This window comes from Lissotriton vulgaris, chromosome 12, assembly GCF_964263255.1.
Source record: "Lissotriton vulgaris chromosome 12, aLisVul1.2, whole genome shotgun sequence".
Taxonomy (NCBI): Eukaryota; Metazoa; Chordata; class Amphibia; order Caudata; family Salamandridae; genus Lissotriton; species Lissotriton vulgaris.
The window spans coordinates 29,040,137-29,060,546 of NC_141700.1; the positions used below are offsets into that span (position 1 = coordinate 29,040,137).

General features: G+C 46.5%; 1 protein-coding gene across 1 annotated transcript in view; it reads left to right on the forward strand.

Moving 5' to 3' along the window:
* SUGP1 (SURP and G-patch domain containing 1) overlaps positions 1–20,410 on the forward strand; it is a 130,848-nt gene that overhangs the window by 45,771 nt on the left and 64,667 nt on the right. Inside the window, exon 5 of the mRNA XM_086946849.1 lies at positions 4,360–4,483. Coding sequence (XP_086802975.1) covers positions 4,360–4,483 — 124 coding nt within the window. The remainder of the gene's footprint in view (positions 1–4,359; positions 4,484–20,410) is intronic.

Sequence of the window (20,410 nt, forward strand, 5' to 3'; positions counted from 1 at the left end):
CCTGCTCATGACCAACACAACTTTTCTGGAACTCCAGTTGCAACTTTTTGGGTTGCACCTTAACAAAACAGAAAAGCGTCATTGAGGACTTGGGATGCTGGCACATCTTGGAAACTGTAGGAAGCATTTAGATAGACTTGTTACTGTTGAGTAAGTGTCCACTGATTCTTTGTAGCTATCTGTTTTATAAGAAAGATAATATTCGCAGCCTCTAATAAAAATTCAGCATTCTCTTTTTTATTCAATAAGATTCAGGCGCACTTGTAGGTGAGCTGTATTTAGATGGGATGTGTTGATAATTGTTGAAAGCACTTAAGGATTTTTAAATTTTTTATGAAAAACAATTTCTCCTTCAAAAGTTATAGGATTTTTTAATCTTCTTGTCCTACTGCTCCAGATGTATACCGCAGCTCAATTTAATGCCTGCCCTACTCTTCAGGCCGGTAATAATCTTTCAGTACCTTAATATCATGAGCTCTGCAGTTGTGACCCAGGGTTCAGCCTGTGACTTCTCCAATGAACCATTTTTCTGTTACTCCTAACCCTCCCATGAACCTACACAGGTTGGTGGCACATCTCTTGGGGTGCCTCTATTTCTAGTCTCCCATGTTTTGAGGGCTGGAGGAGAGTAACAATTGTGTGAGTTTTAGCTCAGTTCTGGGTCCGGGCTACTGAGACTCCCACTTTGGTCTGGAGGATCTACTGTGTGCAGTAAAATTGCACATTGTCAAAGCCTGCTGTTCTTTGCAATGTTCATTCTGTGTCATTTTATCAAGATTCTGATCCTGTAGTGAAAGTCACTAAAATAGTGTCTATGCACTTAGATGCCTTTGGTCTCTCTTCCCAACTCCACTTGCCTTCCACCAGCTGATGTAAAATTGAGGGCTAATGTCTGCAGTGTTGAGATTTTGCCTTATTCTATTGACTTTCCGCTGTTAATTCAACTTTAATCTGACTGTATGAAGTTTGGAAGGGCGAAGATCTAATTGTGCATCTCACAGATGTTTCTTGGACTACTGAACTCATAGACATCTTCCCCACTTTGTTGTCTCCTGGTTCTGTCTCATTGCTTAATGCTGTGAATCAGCTATCTAATGCCATGGGCATCGGCTACTTCAAGAGAGCAATTACAGGTGTATCTGTGACTGAAGCGTTTAGTGAGATGCTAACAAGTGGTCTGATTGTGATGCTTAAAGCTGCACAATGTTGGTGTGAGGCTTTAAGAGGAGAGGTTAGATGGGAGTGATGGGCCTCGCTCACCCGGAGAGCCTACGCCCTGTGATTCTGTGTGTAGCTAAGGAGAGGCTGGTGAAGGAGCATCTGGAGGCTGGGCTACACCTAGAGAAATTAAGCTCAACAAGTAACTTGACACCAGAGACACTTAGAGCCTTAGCTCTGCTTAGCACCATTCCTTTTTATTTTATTTTAATTTATTGAACAAAATATTGCAGTGATTGAGCAGCATCATTTGGGGGTGATCAACCCCTAATTTGGAGGCACTCTCTGGTGCAGTAGAGGCCATGAAATCAGATGCGGGTTGACAGCCAATGAGAAGGTCAAGCCCAGAAGTCCAAACATATCTGCTGTGGGTGGCTAATGAGAGTGAAACCCTGCCTTCACAGGTTGCAAAGAAATGAGGGCTATTTTGCTGTCCTGTTTGAATATTGTTCCAAAGCAGTTTACTCTGGTAATTCCACAAACACACTGAAAACTACATTGGTTTTCCTGTCTGTCCAAGACAAGGGTGGTTCCATATATGAAGTCCATATGTGTTGAGTGGAGGAATGCAGGAATGGTCTCATTATTAGACCATGAAGAACCAAGATGGAGGGAGACTGAAGAAAAGATTCAGTGGGAGATTTTGTGGAGGATGCTGGGAAACAGGACTATGGAGGAAATGAGTGGCAACTGTGGGCAAGGAGAGATGGTTTCAGCGGTTTCAAGAGGTGCAGGTAAACAGAGAGGTAGAGGGGAAGCAGAAGAGTTATATGGTTATGAGCTGGTAAGGTTAAGGAGAAGATACAGGAAACCGATGGGAGGAAAGCAAAGCATATGGAATGTTAAGTGGATTGTGAAGATGGAGAACGAGGTGAACCTACACAGGGACTGGTGATAAGCACAAAATGTCCTTTTTTGTGTGAAAGGATAATTATTTGATGTGTTAACCTGATAAATCATTTCTCTCATTATATATGTTCAAACTCACAGCGTGTCAGGTTCAAGTTCTTCCAGCATAGTTGAGCTGTGCTTTACGGTTATGGGCTAAATAACCGTTTAGGGGACACGGTTCACACCTAGATCTCTGCTTTGATTTATCACTGAAGTGGTCAGAAATTCTGACTGCCTGTCACTCTGGAAGGTTATAACATAAGGTTTGTAATTCTGGAGTGTCAGCAGGAACTCCCTTTGCCTTCTGCAGAGGACAAAGAGACCTCATTTCCTGAACACCCGGAAAATTCGCAGTGTGGATGGTGTTTCTTCAAGCCTCCAAAAGCTGGTGCCATTGTATGGCAAATTTGTACCATCACTTGGCCGTCTTGTTGGTGCGCACTGTGGTGTCTCCTTCTTTACGCCGCAGATAAAGTTGCAAACATCGAACAAATTCTACAAACGTAGGTGGGAAAACAAAGGTGCAGGCATAACTAGAAAGCAACTGTTCTCGGGGAAGGTGAGGCCTCTGTTCATTTGTGCGCAGCAAAATCCACTTTTAATGGCTTCAATAAGCTGTAGAACTCTTTAGCACGTGGGCCACACACCCAGTGGGCTCATGGCCGAGTGTAGTGCCTGAGGTCCTTTTTACCGGGTTTTATTAGTCATTGCAACTGCTCACTAGCTGTTCCTCTTGGAGGATGAAGCTTACAATCAGTGATAGAATCCCGATTGATACCTGCACTAAAGACATGCAACCCTAAAGTGAACTCATTTAACACATTCACTAGTGTTCCAAGATTCTACTCAATTATTTTCTAAGAACTGGAACTCTGAACCAACTGTTTTTTTTATTTTCCTGCATTTCTTTCAGTTATTTTAATAAATGTTGTGTAAGAAAAGCCTTGGGTGCAGTTGTGCAAAGTCCTGAATTGACTTGGATTTTCTGGCCTTACTTAGTCCTGGTAAACATGTGGTAGGTACATAGCAGGAGGCAATAAACCCTGTTCTTATAAAGTTTTATGTGAATTAGAAGAAAAACAACTTTGGGAAACAGATTCTGAACATCATATGCCCATCCACCATTTTTCGCAATTCACAAGATATAATGTGTACTTTTTATTTGTGTTTTTTGTGCCTACCATATGGAACTCAATTTTTTCACCTTTCCCATATCAATTTTCCCTGTGGGACCATCTTGTCCCTAGGCCTCATTTTTCCATTTTTAGCTGCATGTGGATATCTCCCAACCACCGCCATATATGTCTTTCCTCTCACATTTTGCCTACCTTCCTTAGTGGCCAGTGCTCTCTGTAGTAAAATTATAACCTCCCTCGAGCCTGGTTCAGCATCTCACTCCTTGACTCCTACTAGGTGAATTTTATTTTGTAAAAATATTTTAGTCCTATCTTTTTATCCAATCCTATGTTAACCCCTTTGCTGATACTGCTGTCTATCCGTCTTTTCTTCTAATGTTGCACTTGGTTCCAACTTTTGATAGAGAGTAACCCAGAAGCTATGTTTATTTTTATGAGAAAGGGAAAAACGTACATTTATTTATTTTCCTCTTTGAGGGAATTCTGTGAAGTGCAGTTCTTGTGCGTTTAGTGTGCTTCTGTTAATTATTTAAGGTCCAGGATGAATTTGATAGTGGACCCTTTTTATTTTGTTTCATTGTTTCGATTTTTCTTTTTCCTCCAGTTTTTCTCCGATCAGACCTTTCTCCAGGGTTGACTTGATAAAGCTGGTTTTCCCAGCTTGATAGCCACCACATAGTTTTTTGTATAAATTACACAATGTTTCACACTCAATAAAGTTTAGTTATAGAAATCTTTGGAGGTGACTTCTACACCAGTGGTACTTTCTATTACACAACTTTAAAGAGCTTTGATGCATTTCCATTGCATTTGTCCTGTGGGCAGCTGGCTGATACTTACCTTGTTTAAAAATAATGATATGATTTTTGTACCTCCCCTTGAATGTAAAGGACAGCCACCTACTAAATGATGATTTGTTCAGTGTGATATCTGTAATGTTTGCTAACCGCATCACCAATCACTCTTTTCTTTAAAAGTGGTTGTGATCCGGATTCTAAAAGTTTCTAAGTGGTGCGTTTTGCTCCACATCAGTTGTGGATTATTTTAAGAAATAAAATGCCTATTGATTTGTTTGCTGTCTGAGTGAACGCCAGTACTGACAGGCTGCTTAAAGTTTTACCCCCAGAGGACCCCGAAATCCTGAAACTGGTGGAAGAGATGGCGGCCTTTGTAGCGGAAGGGGGCCTTGAGATGGAAAAGATGGCAATAGAAGAATACAAGGACTGCCCTGCATTTGCGTAAGTCTGTCAGCAGTAAGAACCATGGACCCGTGAGTGATGGGGTGAACAATTTCATGTTGCAGATATGACCAGAGATGGCAGTCGAGTTTTACACCCCAACCCCTTGGAGAAGAGCAATGGGGTGATTTCCAAAGAGGAATTTTTGTTTGGCTCTAGGAAAACAAAAACATGTATTGTATTTGTGCTATGCTCAAGCACATTGCCAACTGCACAGGCCCTACCTACAAGGGATACATGTCTACAGAAATCTTTTCATTGCTGTTTGCCTTAGTGCCACTCGTCTGTTTGTTGCTTTATGACGCACACCAGTCTCTGAAGGTTCAGCATTTATAGTGTCTAAGAAAGAGAAGCAGCTCTGTTTCCAATACAGCACACCTAACATTGACATACACAATATATTAAAAAGGTAAAATGCCGTAAGACACCAAAATATGCTGTGATTATGCCACCAAATGAGGTAGTAACGTCTGTTCTATTAAGTATGTTCCTAATAACGTGTGGGAGATTGATTCCAGTTAACGCCAAACTGCCTAATTAGAACTAGATACCTCTGTAACCACAACAAAATAGCTCCTTTAGCTTGATTAGGTGTGCCCTTATACTGCATTGCTTTTTTTGTTCCTGGGTACAGCTTCCATGTGTAGTTGCGTCTCATGTTTCCACGCCTAGTGTTGCTTAGTTTAGAGTTCCCGCCTCCCTCTGTCCCGAATCTACCTCTCCAAGTCTTTCTTTTCCTTTCCCACCAAGTTTGTTTCTGAGGTTCTCTTTGTCCACCAGACAAACGCCTTTGTCTCTGATAATCCGATAGGTATGCACCTATCCAGCGATACTACGTGATAGCTGAACTGAGAAACCATAGCTCTGCTGTCTGACCAGTGATTGATTGTTTTGACGTTTATGACAGCAGAGAGATGACTTTGCTGACAAATGTGCAATAACTTTGCTATCAGCACTGGGCGTGATAATCAGCCAGTCGAGGAAGGGCTTTATATCTCTAAATTGATGGGTGGTTGAGGTGACTTTGGCTAATGAAGAATAGCAGTGTTGACTGAGGAAAGTGCAAAATCACTATTCGGTGTCAGTGTCAGACAAGTAGTGGCTGGCATAGATTTTGTAGGACACTGACTCCTTTATATAGTGGACAAAAACGAGGCATACTGTGCAAAAAGTCCAGGCAAACTGCAATCAGTGTGAGCAAGCAGGTAGTCATATCAGAGGCTAGTGCTAAGCATTTATTGCACACACAAAGGTAGTAAGTGAGACACACACTCAATAAAGGAATCCAACACCAATTTATAAAAAAAGAACACCTACTTTTTTAGGAATTTAGATACCAAGATAATCGAAATCAGGTAAGTACTTTTTGAGTTATGATTTTTTACAGTTTGCAAAAGTTGAGACAGTGCAATTTTTAAGTGCGGTAATGTAATCCTTTGGGGGGGAACATGTACTGGATTTGGGCACTTAACAGATGCCTACAGGACTGTTATTCTGGACTTAAAGTGAGAAAGGTCCAAGGCCACACCAACAGGTTACCTGGGACGTCCGGGTGCATAGGTGTGTTATGGTGTGGGGTGCCCCATTCACTTCACTGGGGAACGGTTTGGTCAGGAAGAGATTGGGACTTGGGGACCAGTTCAGGGGAACCCAAAATGAGGGCTCAGACCTTTAGATGCGTGGACACTGTTGGTCCACTTCTCCTCTGACTGTAGGGATCGGTTGTAGTGGTTTCTTTTGACATCATATTCGGTGCTGGAGTCACTCGCGGTTGTAGGGGCCTTCAGGCAGAGGCTGCAGACGGCGACTGGAAGCCCAGTCTGGCGACGCCCAAGGCTGGGCTCGACTCTTGTGGGCATCACCTTCACCAGACTGGGCTGTAGTGCATGGGAGGGGAGCTTTGAGGTGTTGGGAGGTGGCGGTCAGGGGCTCAGTCTTTGTCTTTGGTTTCTGCAAAAAGGAGCAAACCAGACAAGTGGGCCACTCTGTATGTGGATCTCACTGTCTCTGAAGTTCCTTGACGTGCAGGTCGGTTTTTTTCTGCAATGGTGTCCGGTCTGGTCACAACAAACCTTGGCTGCTGCAAGTGGTCCAGTACACCAGGTATTTGTGTTGTGTGGTTTCGGTCGATCCTGGATCTTAACTGTAGGAGCACTAACTCTACCTGGGCAGCTACTGTGTCGGTAGTCCCCTTAGGTGGCAGGTCGATGTAGTGGGCTTTGCGTCTTTGTTGCCTGCGGCTGCAGGGGAGTAGCTCCTCTACTCCAAGGTTGGAGTTTCTTTGGTTATTGGCGAAGCACTGGCAGCCCTCTGGGTATAGTAGAGTTGGCACAGTGGCAGGACAAGTCAGTTGCTCCATGAGGGTCGTGTGCAGCAGGCAGGCTAGTACGGTTGGCGCCAAGCAAGTTGTGCTCTTCGGTTTTCGGGCCGATAGTCTAATTTGTCCACTCTTTTGTGTCAAAATCTGAAGTCCTGTTATCAGGGGTGCCCTAAGTACTCAATTTAGGTGCGTTAAGGGGAGTGAGGGGTAGTAGCCAGTGGGCTACTTGCCCCATGGGTCACTACATCCCCTAGATGACCACTTCCTTTGGAGAGCGTGCATCACCCTGTGCCAATTCCTAATTTTACCACACACAAGATGGTGGGATTACTAACTTTGTGGTCACCTCAGGCTGGCAACCATTGAGATGGATCCAACCTGACAGTGCAACCCGCCTCCTGCAAAGCTACTTTTTCCGCCTTTCCTGGTGCCAGATTATCGCAGGGGATGGAATTTTCCCTGACTGAGGAGGCCTTGGGTTGCATATCACAAGCAGCAGAGGCATTTGAAGCCTCCTTCCTTGATCTACTGATTTACCAGTCTTCCTTGAGGAGCAGGTGTCAACACCTCTCTCTAGAGCAGGCATTGTTTCTGTTGTCTGAGAGTGGGGCTTTCACCTCTTAGGATGTCAGAAACCTGTCTGTGGTGGCGGGCTGGACCGGGCCAGTCAGACCGCACACAAGAGGGCTAGTAGGGTTCAGGGGGTACCTCTAAGGTACCCTCTGGGTGCACGTATTACTAAATCGACCATGTCATGCAGCTGGCAATGGCAGTCTGTGTGGAATTTGTATGTGGGTCCCCTAGCGACCCTCTTTAGTACCCATGCCCTAGGTCCCCGAGGGACCATTTACAAGAGACCTACAGGGGTGCCAAAGTCAATTGTAGCACAATTAGACAACACCTTGTTTTGGGGAAGGAGCACTGAGGTCTGGTGAGCTGGCCTCATGCACTGTCAGAGTGGAAAAATCAGCATCTAGCAGCTATAAAGGGGTCATAAAGTGGGAGGACAACTGCAACAAAAGCCTAGTTTCCTACATTTAGCCATCCTGCTTGAAGGAGGTGTAAGCGCCTCTGACCGGAGCAGGCATGGTTTCTGCCCTCGGAGAGTTCGGGCTGTCACCTGCTGGTGGTCAGAAACCGGTTTAGATTCTGTGGCAAGGTTCCCTGCTTTGCAGAGGTCCTTAAGTTGGGCCAACTTAAGTATCTTGTACGGACCCAGGTTGAGCGCTTGTATATTATCCTCTGTCTCAGACATGAATTAGATCAGTTGGGACCTTATTAGATTTTTTTTTTTTTAAATCTAGCACACTGTACTTTTTCAAGGCCGAACTGACTCGGATACATTCAAAATTCGAATACAAATGGACTGTGATACTTAACCAAGGTCCTAACAGTACACATTTAGCAATTTGGAGACATTGGCAGAAATTCCCACATTTTTTAGTAACTAATGTCGGGTCTGGATTTACTTCACGGAGTCACCTATTGGCCAAGTGGTATCAGCAAATGCAAAGTCCTGTATCCAACTCCTCAACCACCAATGTAGGAGCTGGCTCTTTATACACTGGACCAAAACGAGGTACACGGTGTAAAGAGTCCAGGCAAACCCAGTTGGTTTACAGAGGCATACATGATAACCCATATGCTCTCTTTTGTTGTACTTTATTTATTTATTTATAAAGTTTTATATAGCGCGAACAAGATCCTGAGGGATATCAGAGACCTTTACAATAGGATGGAAGGAAGGACATAAATACAAAGTGTGCTCGAGCAGTTGACCTTATAAGAGGTTAGTGCTAAGCATTTGCTGTACTCACAGAGGCAATAAATTAGAGACACACTCTAGAATTAATCCGGGACCAATTTAGAAAAATAAGCCATATTTGTATGTACATTTTGATACTAAGAACTTTGTTATCAAGTAAGTACTTTTTTAAATAGGATTTTTTACAGTTAAGTACATAGTTCACTTAAATGCGTCTTTGCTCACCGATGCTTCCCTGTGGTAGAAAAGGGATATGTTGCATACAGTTGTTTGTGATTGAATTCTGGCAGTCTCCTTTGGGACTTAGGGTGCCAAAGTCCAAAGTACCACCTGCAGGTTAATCGTTACCTGCCCTGGGGAGTCCAAGTGCAGAGGTGATGGAAGGGTTGGTGGCAGTGCGCACTACACCAGTAGGAAGAAAGGGCGCCTCCTAAAACAGGCTGTAGAGGGGGACTCGAGGACAAGTTTGGTAGCTCAAAATGGGGGCTCGGGTCACAAGGGTCCTGGGAACAAGAAAGCACAGTCGGTTCGTTGGTACCCGGTTGCAGCTCTTGGGTGCAGAGTGAAAGGTCAGCTGGACTCTGTCTGTCCAAGGGCCTTGCAGTACACTCTGGAAGTGGGTCTCTAGGGTGCTGATGTCCCTCCATGGCTGCTTTTTCTCAGTGTCATTGGAATCTGGATTGGACTCTCACGGTCTTTGCTTGGTGCAAGGGGTTCGTTACCCCGGGTATCAGCTGTGCCGCTCCTGTCTGTCCTGGTGTCCTCTCACTTGGTCGGGGGACAGATCTAACCTTCAGGAGTACAAATGCCTCTTCCTGGGGGCTGCTGCGTCGGGCTGTCTTGGGAGCAGAACTCGGTGAGCCGGACTTTGCTTTTTGGTGCCCGCGGACTGCAGGGGAGCAGCTCTTCTACTCCGAGAGATTGCTGGCAATTTGCAAAGAGCTGGCAGTCTCGTGGGGTTCTTGGAAACTGGTCAGCTGCAGGACGAGTTGCTGGTTACGAATGTCGAGACTTGGTGCTTGCAGGGTTTAGCTCCAAAAGTCCACAGCTGGTTTTCAGTTCTCGCGTTTATCGCACATCTTCTTTGACCTCTTCACTCTGATCCGTCTAATCAAAATTCCTGGTGTCAGGAGGGCCTGCTAAATATTCAATTTGGAGGCGTTCGGGGAGTGACAGATAGTAGCTAATGGGCTACTTACCTTTAGAGTGTCTACACCCCTATATGTCCACTTCATTATTATTATTATTAATTGCCATTTGTAAAGCGCACGGCTACCCATCAGGTTTCTCTGCGCTGAGGAACTGCAAGGAGATCCTAAAGACCCCATGATTAGCAGAGCGATGTTTTTAAAAGTTTGCGACATTGCATTAAAGAAGTGCAGTTTCTTATATACTGAGGCAGAGCGTTCCACAGTTTCGGTCTTAAATAAGCAAAAGAACGTCCGCCGGATTGAACCCAGTGGATTCTGGGCTCACAGTATCGGACCTGGCTGGCTGATCGCAAATCTCGGGAGGGAATATAAGGGAACACCAGTTCTTGTGCATGTTACGGGCCAAGCCCTACTTGATTTTTTAGAATTTGTAGAGCACAGCAATCACCCAAAGGCATCAAGGTGCTATAGACCACCGTCCAGAATAAGTCCACTAGATCTCCAGCTGCAGAAAATATCCACATTGAGTAAAGTTAGGTCTTAAGCGCTTTCCTGAAACGCAAGAGCTGAGGCAAAATGGCCCTTATTTTTTGTGGAAGGGTGTTCCAGAGTGTGCTTGCGGCCGTAGAAAATGCTATGTCGCCCCATTTCTTTCTTTTAGCACTTGGCACTGTGAGCTGGAGTTGAAGCGATGAACGAAGATGTCTACCTGGGGTGTACCAACTAAACATGGCTTTTAATGTTTTTGGATATGGGAGATGAAGAGTCTTATGTACCATGCAGAGAGATTTAAAGCTGATGCGCTTACTAACTGTGAGCCAATGAAGGGTCTCCAATCCCTTTGCGGCCGACTGACCTCTTGGAATGTCCAGAACAAGGCTAGCCAATCCAGTTTGCATCACCTGAAGTCTGTGCTGCGTGTTCTTATTCGAGTCCAGGTATAGTGAGTTGCAGTAATCCAGCCTGGACACTACCAGGGCAAGAGCAACCTGCTTACGACCAGGTTCATGTTGCTATTGTGCGACTCACCTGGGCATTAAAGTTAAGTTCAGTGTCCATCAGCACTCTGAGGTTCTTAGCCTTTTCCCCCAGAGTTGGATAGGTTCCTAAAGAGTATGGCCAGCAGCCTCTGTTCCAGCTAGGTGCCCCTGAACCAAAAATCATCAATTTTGTTTTTGCAACGTTGAGCTGTAAAAGATTACATGACATTGATTCTGCCACATTTGCCATGCAACGTGAAACGTTCTCTGCTACCAGGCATGGATTCTTGGGGATTGACACCATGATTTGAGTGTCGTCAGCATACGACACTTCCTCCATTCCCAATTACTGGATTATTGCAGCTAGAGGGACCACATAAAGATTAAAAAGCATGGGGCTCAAAGATGAGCCCTGCGACAGTTCACTAGTCAGAGAAAAGGCCTCTGAGTAGAAGTGCTGTAACTTCACCTTTGGGAAGGAGGACGGAGGGCTTATGCTTGAGAGATGCCAAGACCTTGAAGTCTATCCAGCAGCTGCACAGGTGAGATGGTATCCAAGAGTATCAGCTCCACCCCTTGTCCTTCATCCAGTAGCGGCCTTATACAGTCAGTGGCTGAGATAATGCAGTTTCTGTCCCAAAATGTTTCCTAAAGCCAAACTGGGAGGCATTAACCAGTGCTACTGTTCTGCAGTTTCCATCAAATGGATGTTAAGGTGCATCTGCAGAATCTTGGCTGGAAGTGGAGTTAAGGAGATCGAACGATAATATTTACAGTCTGTGATATCCAAATTTGGTTTCTTTATGAGAGGCATAATGATTGGCTGCTTCCAGCTCCGGGTGTAAGATCCGGATATGATCACATTGTTCATTAGTTTGTAAAGTGGGTCGGCTATAATCCTTGCCGCCATTTGGAGAACTGCTGGTGGGCAGGCTTCTAGAGATGATCCTGAGTTGGTTTTCAGAAGATATTGTTCTACCAACTTGGGGGAGAGTGTAGGAAACCCGGAGAGACCTTTCAGCTTTTGACTTGAGCGTGATGACATCCATTTAGAGGTCAGTAAGTGCCCGCTAGTGGTACTTGACTGAATAGGCATAGTGATGGTTAGGACAAAACCTGCATAAACATCTGTGATCTAGGAGTGGAAGAATTTTGCTAGCTTATTACAGAACATTTGAGAGCCCTCTGGCTCCTCCCTGGGTGGCGAGGCACAAAGCTGCTGTATTAGCCTAAAAAGTTATTTGGCGGAAGAGGCATTCTCAATTTTGTGGGTGCAATATTTAGACTTCTCAGTTAGCGCGAGCCTGTATTCTTTAAAAATAAGAGATTTTTTCTTGTTCAGCTAAAGCTTTCCTCCAGCTTTAGCTTTGAACGTAAAGCAGAGCACTTTAAATTGTAATCTTTTTCCAATAGGTAGCCAATGCAGCTCTCGGAGAATTGGTGGTGGTGGGGGGGGGGGGGGGGCAGCGTTACTTCTCGGAAGTCGAGTAAGAAGCCTTGCTGCAGAATTCTGTACAACCTGAAGACAACTGGTAGCCTCCTTGTCAGCGCCCAGATACAGAACATTCCCATAATCCAGTCTTGAAAGGATAAGCGTCTGAATTAGTGTTCTCAGTGCCAAGTTGGGGATAATCCAGATAATTTTCCTCACCCATTTCATGACTGCAAAGCAGATGGCTGCTACTATAGCTGCTTGAGGGCGCATAGAAAGAGCATCATCTACCCAAAATCCCAGGCTTTTCACTTTGGCAGAAGAAGTAGGAACAATTCCTAAAGAAGCAGGCCAGGACTCCGGGCACCACGATTGAGGGTTTCAACCCATGATCGGAACCTCGGTTTTGTCACCATTCAATTTAAGCAAATCTGTGGGAAGTTAGCATAACCCTGACCCAGAGATTCTAATTCTGCCAAAGCTTAAAGGTGCAATTCTCAAAGTCGTTTCCTCATCCACCATTCAGCTCAGTGAAGATAACCACCTCTTCCAAAGGGGCCGCAACCCTCCTCCCTCTCGTTTTCTCGACCACACGATCTCGATACCTGAACCTGATCCTCCCACCCCTGTTATTCCCCCCCACTAAGGCCCTGCCCCTACGCCCTTCTCACCTAAGGCCCAGCTCCCCCCACTCGCTACTCTCCCCCCCCCCCCCCCCCCCCCCCAAGCTCCCATGATGACACATCGCTTGGACCTTCTAGAAACCCAGATCGCCACGCTGATCCTCTGACTGAAATTAACCCTTTCCTCCCTAGAGAAACTCCAGCAAACCCCCCCTGTCGTCTCACCTCCCCACCTCCAGCAACCTCCCAGTAGGAATGACTCCTTCCCCATGATCAGGTCCCTGACCCCCCCCCCCCCCCCGGCCCTCGGCCTCCTTTCACCAAACCCTGGACTGAATCACGAATTGACTGTCCCAGAAGAACTTCTCCCTCTCTCTACCCACAGGAAGCGAGCTCCCTAGTCGCATCCTTCAAACCCCCTCATAACCGTCCAGACCAAGCTCTACCCCCACACCCCTCACTCCTTTCTTCGATCCAAGTCATCACTGGTATAAGAAGAGACCCGCCCCACCGAAAAACCGCCAGACCCCCAGCCCATCTCTTATCCCTACCCAGAGCGAATTCGGTCAACCTGAACCTGGACCCCCCCATCAACTACATGCTTATCAACTGCAGATCAGCCGTCAAAAATGCAACTGAATTAGCCGAAACTATCCTCTCCCATGACCTAGATGTAGCCTTCATCACTGAAACTTGGCTGAACACCTTATCCCCTCCCATCTTGGACACGCTGGTGCCTCCCGGCTTCTCACTTCTCCACAAAGACAGACCCATACATAAAGGAGGCGGAATAGCAATTATCCACAAAAGTGCCCTCTCCATTACTGAATCCCCCTCCCTCCATTACAACTCCTTCGAATGCCTTTCGGTCAACATCAATTCGCCCCACCACAGCCCACTCCAATGCCTTCTCCTGTACCACCCTCCAGGCAACGCTACTGAATTTGGCGATCAGCTCTCAGATCTGATCACTAAAACCGCTCTCAACAGTGACTCCAGAATTATTCTGGGCGACCTCAGCCTAAGATGGAATGAAACCAATAACCCGCTCATCCTATCTCTCACCTCCCTTCTACAAGACCACGATTTGATCCAACACTGCTCAGAAGAAACACACCATAGAGGTGCCACCTTGGATGCAATCATTGCGGACAAAAAGACAATTTCAATTGACCACATCATCCCAGTGGACTGGTCTGACCACCACGCCATCCTCTTTCATATCAACCACTCTGCTCTTTCCCTCCCACCCACCCAAACCTCCCCCAAGTGGCTCAGAAATATATCGAAAGTCCCCCCTGACAAGCTAGAAGATGCTCTTAGCTCACTCCTCCCGATCTCGACGGAGCTCCTCTCAACCACGGAACTCACCTCGCTCTATCACTCTAACCTGGAGCGCGTCCTGGATCAGCTGGCACCCAAAAAACTCCTAAGAGCCATGGAAAGATCCTGGAGGAACAACCTCAATGCCCTCAACCGGGACCAACTCAAGGCAGCTCGCAAAACATACCATAATCATATCAAGAACAAAAAGTCATCCTTCTTCTGCTCTGCTCTAGACAAGGCTAAAAACCTCCCCAAAGAACTCTTCAATATCATCAGGAACCAAACTTCCATGCCTATGACAGACAACTTAACAGCATCCAAATCCCAGTGCAATGACTTTGCTAACTTCTTCAACGAAGAAATTGCCACAATTGACCGATCTTTCAGCGACTTGCCCTCCGCCCTCACAGAGTTGCTCCCCACTGCTTCTACCCACTCAAGACCAACAACCGCAGCCACTCGCTGGCCTTCCTTCCAACCCATCCAAATTGAAACGATAAGTGATCTCATTGCCACCGCTAATCCCTCGTCACACTCCCTTGATCAGCTACCCTTGAGAGTGACCAAAGACCTGAAACTTACTTTAGCCCCTATCTGGGCCAAGATCATCAACAGCTCTTTGAGCGATGGCTCCATTCCTGACTGCCTTAAACTAGGTGAAGTCACGCCACTCCTAAAAAAAACCCGGCCTCAACCCTATGGTCATGAACAACTTCAGACCAGTTTCGAACCTTCCGCTCTTATCGAAAATTTTGGAAAAATGTGTGCTGTCTCAGCTAACCCATCACCTAGAGATCTTGAATCTTCTTGACCCACACCAATCTGGGTTCAGAAAGGGATGCAGCACAGAAACCGCAATCCTCAATGTGATGGACGACCTACACATGTCTCTCGACTCCAACCGATGTAGCCTCCTCATCCTCTTAGACCTCTCGGCAGCGTTTGACACAGTGGATCATAACCTACTACTCAATGTCCTCCAGAAGAGAGCGGGTTTGGAAAAGACAGTTCTCAAATGGTTCGCCTCCTTTCTCAACAACCGCGCACAAATAATCAAAATTAAAAGCTTCAAATCGGACCCCCTCTCCATTACTAGAGGAGTCCCACAGGGGTCAGTTCTCTCTCCACAACTTTTCAACATCTACATGGAGCCCCTCACTACAATTCTAAGGAAGTCCAACATCCCCTTTCACCTCTATGCAGACGACACACAACTCTACCTGGAAACCACTTCGATCGCAGACATACACAGACTAAATGACACACTCTCAGAGGTCCAACACTGGCTCTCATCCAACCACCTCAAACTTAATGAAGAAAAGACAGAAGTGCTCCTCATCTCAAACAAAAGTGAAAATCCCCAAATACGTGGATGGCTCAAAGCCTTAAACGCCCTCAATGTTCCTCTTGTTCCTACAACCTCTGCCAAATCACTGGGGATCACTCTGGACCCAAACCTGGACATGAATGTACACATCTCTAAAACTGCCAAAAGTGCTCTCCTTAACTTGAAACTTCTCTACAAACTCAAACCCTTCCTCCCCTTGAAAGACCTGAAACAGGCCACTCAGGCACTGGTACTCTCCAGGATTGACTATGGCATCGCTACTCTGATTGGAACAGCCAAATCCCACCTAGGTCCTTTGACTGCCACCCTTAATGCAGCAGGAAGAATGGTCACTGGAGCTAAGAAATATGAGCACATCACCCCGGCTCTCAAGGATCTGAAATGGCTTCCCATTAACCTACGAGCCAACTTCCGCACAGCCTGCCTCAAACACAAAGCCCTGCATACAGGAATCCGGAATATCTGGCCAACAAACTCAATAGAGCCGGTCAGTCTAGGAACCTCAGAAGCTCCAACACGCTACTACTCATTCCTCTGAAATCACAGAAACGTAAAACATCTAACAGGTCCTTTGCGGGTAATGCTCCAAAGATATGAAACAACCCCTCCCCCCTCCCACATCAGGATGACCGCCTCCTTCCCGAAATTCAAGATACTACTCAAAGCCTTCTTTCTTGAGCGCTCTGGATCGTAACGAGAATCCCTCGTCTGACTTTGATTGTTCACTATCTTTATGGTCCTAGAGAGAACCAGATGACTCTCCCTTGATCTCTGCCATGTTGTGCCCTCATGCTGATATTGTATAGACTTTTACTTCCCCATATTCCGCCTACCCTGCTTTCTAGCTAGCGCTATGCAAAACTTAAATAAATAAAAAATAAAATAAACTGGCCTGAGTGGGGACACAACTCCTAACTAGCTAATGTTTCCACCTGTCCTGGCACCAAATGGGCTCGGGACGGGGGGGGGGGGGTGGCATTTCCCTGTCTTGGGAAGCCTTGGGTTGCAGATCAAAGGCAGCAGAGGTCTTTGAAGCCTCCTGCCTTGATATGCTGATCACTTATTCATCCTGCTGGGGGGAGGTGACAACACCTCCGGCCGGAGCAGTCATTGTTTATTCCCATACTTGCACTGAATCAGAAACCTGTCTGTGGTGGCAGGCTGGTCTATACTAGTCAGCCAGAGCACTAGTAGTCAGTAGGTTTTCAGGGGCCATCTTGGTGCATGTATTAATAAATCCATAAGTAGAATCAGTGTGAGATTATTCATATGAGATGTTTGATACCAAGTGTCTCTAGTTTCAGTGAAGCCATTGTGTAGCTGGGGAACTTGTAATTACCAGTGTCCAGCACATGTACTCAAAATGGCTTCCCTATCCCCTTTTAATATCTAAGAATCGACTTGGACATTGCAGGGGCATATTTGCTCATGTAGATATGTCCACGCATGTAGTATACCTATACTGCATGCAGTGTCTGCTGGAATGGCACACAGGAGGTGTGCCATGCTGTCTTAACTTTTTTCTGCACCATGCCATGCAGCCTGTCGTGGCAGTTTGCATGATGGTGCTGATGGGTCTCTAAAGGTGGTACAATACATGCTGCAGCCCTTAGGGACCCTCTTTAGCGTTCCTATGTACCAGGGGTACAATTTACTAGGGATTTACAGGGGGTGCTAAATGTTTTACCAATTTTGGGAACAATCGTAGAGTTGTAGAGAAAGAGATATGGCACCGGGGACCTGGATAGCAGGAACCCAGTGCACTTATGTTAAAATTTCATAATATACCTGCCAAAAAGTGAGGGTTAATCCTAAATATAAGACCCACTACAGCATTGGATTAATATTTTCTTGGTATCTTGAAATGGAAACTATTTTTAGAAACTTTCTTTCAATTTGCATAATCCAAACCTGTTGTTTAGACTTGAGACTTGCTTTTGGCATGAGTCATATATTCATAATCTTTGGCTAGCTCAATGAGAGTTTACCTTTTCCGCCTATTAAACCTATTTGTGGCGGCAAGATGTTTCCTGAGCACAAGTCTGTTGCCTTATTTCTCATTCTTATTTCAACCAAGCTACCATCAACAGGTTTTCTCGTGTAGATAAAAGGTAGTTGGGAGAGGGCTGTACATAGCACATAACCCTCTTTAATTTGTTTTTCTAAATGAATAACCAAATGATATTAAGGCTGTTGAAAATGCACATGGACAGTGGCTTTACATCACCATTGCTGCTTTTCTCTGTATGCCTGGCCTTATTTTTGTTAAAGTTTACCCTGTTTCAAGAGGAGTAGATAGTGAGTCAAATTGAAGTTTTCAGTTGTTCATTACCTAGTGACCATCTCTGATGAGTGAATGTCAATGATGACTGGGAGCATTGCTGAAAATGGAAACAAAGTAAGTATTTCCCACTCTCATCATTTATTTTAGAACTTTTTCTGTTTGCCGTTTAGTACTCTTTGGTTGACCAACGTACTTCACATTCAAAAAGCCCCCTGACACTTTATAAAAAGGCCTGTGCCATCTTTAGCCCTAAATATTGACCCTATCTGTACCCCCATAATGGCTCCCCTGTGTACCACATGCTCTGCATTTGTGCCCACTCAAAGGAGGAACCCCAGTTGTGTTTTTTCTATATGTTCGCTTTTGTGACCATTAGTGTAATAATAGCTTGTTATTTTGGATTACACTTCCTACCATGTATATGATACTTCAACAAATGGTAAATAACCGGTATTACGATGACCCAGGCTATGAAAAAAAGCGCTTGTATCTCTCACGATCAAAAGAAGCAAACAAAGTTCATATGTGCATCTTTCACCAGTTGAAAAACCACTCGCTAATGAGCACTTTACTGTGCCTTGTGCAGGACGATGGTTCCAACCTCACGATTATAGTTTTATAGTGGCTGACATGTAAAGAAGAGGGTTCTTAGACACTGTGTACTCTCAAGTGCTGATGTTTTCTGGGTGATCTTCTAGAGGACCTAATATTTAGTCGGGGCCCATTGATATACCTCATTAAAAAACTTGTTGTCCTGAGATTTTCATTTTGGATTTCTGTTTTTGTATCATTCGAGAAGTAATTTAGCTTGGGTAGACATTGCTAATCTGCGTTATAGATTCCTTACCTTAGAATTACCTTCAGGCGTCGAACTGGATCCAGAAAGTTTTTTCGTCAGCAGTAACTCTGCACGTAGGAAGGTGGCGTCGGTCGGCTCCGGACGCTGCCTTTGGGCGCTGGCGTCAGTTTTTTCTTTTTCCGCGCCAGCCAGCACAGATCCGGGAAGAGCGGTACCTCGGTCATTTTTTTACTTCGTTTTTCTCGACTTTTGTCGGCGTCTTGTTTCAAGTCTCAGACTCCGATTAGGTGCATGAGGGATGCCTGTTTATAAAGCCTGTGGTTCCTGTAACCGATTGATGCCGGTGCCGGATCCGCACTGCGTGTGCCTCTTGCCTGGAACGCGACCACAACCCCAAGTCGTGCTTCGACTGTCAGCTGTTGACGCCAAAGGTTTTGCGGGAGCGGTCCCGAAATCTGCTTGAACACTGACCGTCGGCGCAGTTTAAGGTCCAGGTCTAGCGGGAGGTCGAGGGACCGGTCGCGGAGCCACCACCATTCCGGTTCGAAATCATCAAAGTCTTCGCACTAAGGGTCAGTTAAGTCGAAGCATAAGGAGTCAAAGAAGCATCGTCGCTCTTCAACTTCTACTAAACGATCAGCCGATCAATGAGGCACGCGGGTGGTGCCACTCTCGCCGTTCCGTGCGCGGAGCCCGAAGGATCGACTCTGAGCTTTCCTCCCTTTCCAGGACCTGGAGCGACCCTGCCCAGCTTTGTATGTTCTATGAAGCGATGCATGCTATCTTAGGGCAGACCGACCCGCTGGCATGCCCCCGGGCCGCGCGTCCCGGTTGTGGGGGCCTAGGTCTTCGCTGCCGGCGGCTCTGGCCCTAGCGCCGCAGGCCCCCCTTGGATCGAGGCCTGGATCCGGATCGGCGCCGGTTGATCTCGTTACACCTCCACCGGCTCAGCTTCCTATGACACCACTACTGTGTTCGGGCCGGTCGGCTCCCCGGCCGGCGTCGACCCCCGTCCTCCTTCCTGACGTGGACATTGAGCCAGACCGGCGTCGTATCCGGCGCCGGATGGGGTTTTCATGGCCCTGTTCACTCCTGGGGTCCCTTTCTAACAACAGTGGCACCTAGAGGATGATGAGGAACACTGGGAGTGGTCAGGTCACCCTTTAATTGACCAGCTAGATACTGAGCAGGACTGGAGAGGCACTGGGGGATGCCACTGGTCTTGACACTTCACCCAACCTTGGCATGTTTTCTCCTCCTATCATGGCTACGGAGGAGGGAGCATCGTACCCAGTGGTGTTGTGTAGGGCGACCGGGGCTCTCAACCTTGAGCTTCCTACGGTGGCGGTCAGAACTAACCTCCTGACTGAGGTGCTTCAACCGGCAGCAAGTTTTTTGGAGCCCATGCTGCTGTTTGGAGCCCCTGCTGCCGTTTAATGAGGCCCTCATTGATGTCCTTTTGGGCATGTGGTCCAGGTCCAACACCGGGGTTCCCGTGGACAGGATGATCGCCCTAAGCCACCGCCTGGCTCCGGGCGACCCCACTTTCCTCTCCCAACACCCCACCCCGGAGAGCTTGGTGGTCCGAGCTTCCACCTCGACAAGCGCTTTCCCTACCGCTCCACCGGAAAGGGAATCCAAGAAGCTGGACCACCTTGGCAAGAAAAGTTTCTCTTCCGACAGCTTAGCCTGCGGTCCATAAACACTGCATGCCACTTGAGCCGTTATTCGCACTCAGTATGGGATACAGTGGCGTAAGTGCTGCCTCAGTGTCCGGAGGAGGCCCAGGCAGTGCTCTCCCAGGCTGTTGCCGCCGGGAGAGATGCAGCAAAGTTTACGATATGTTGTGGACTGGTCACCACCGACTCTCTGGGCAGGACCATTTCAACGTCGGTTGCG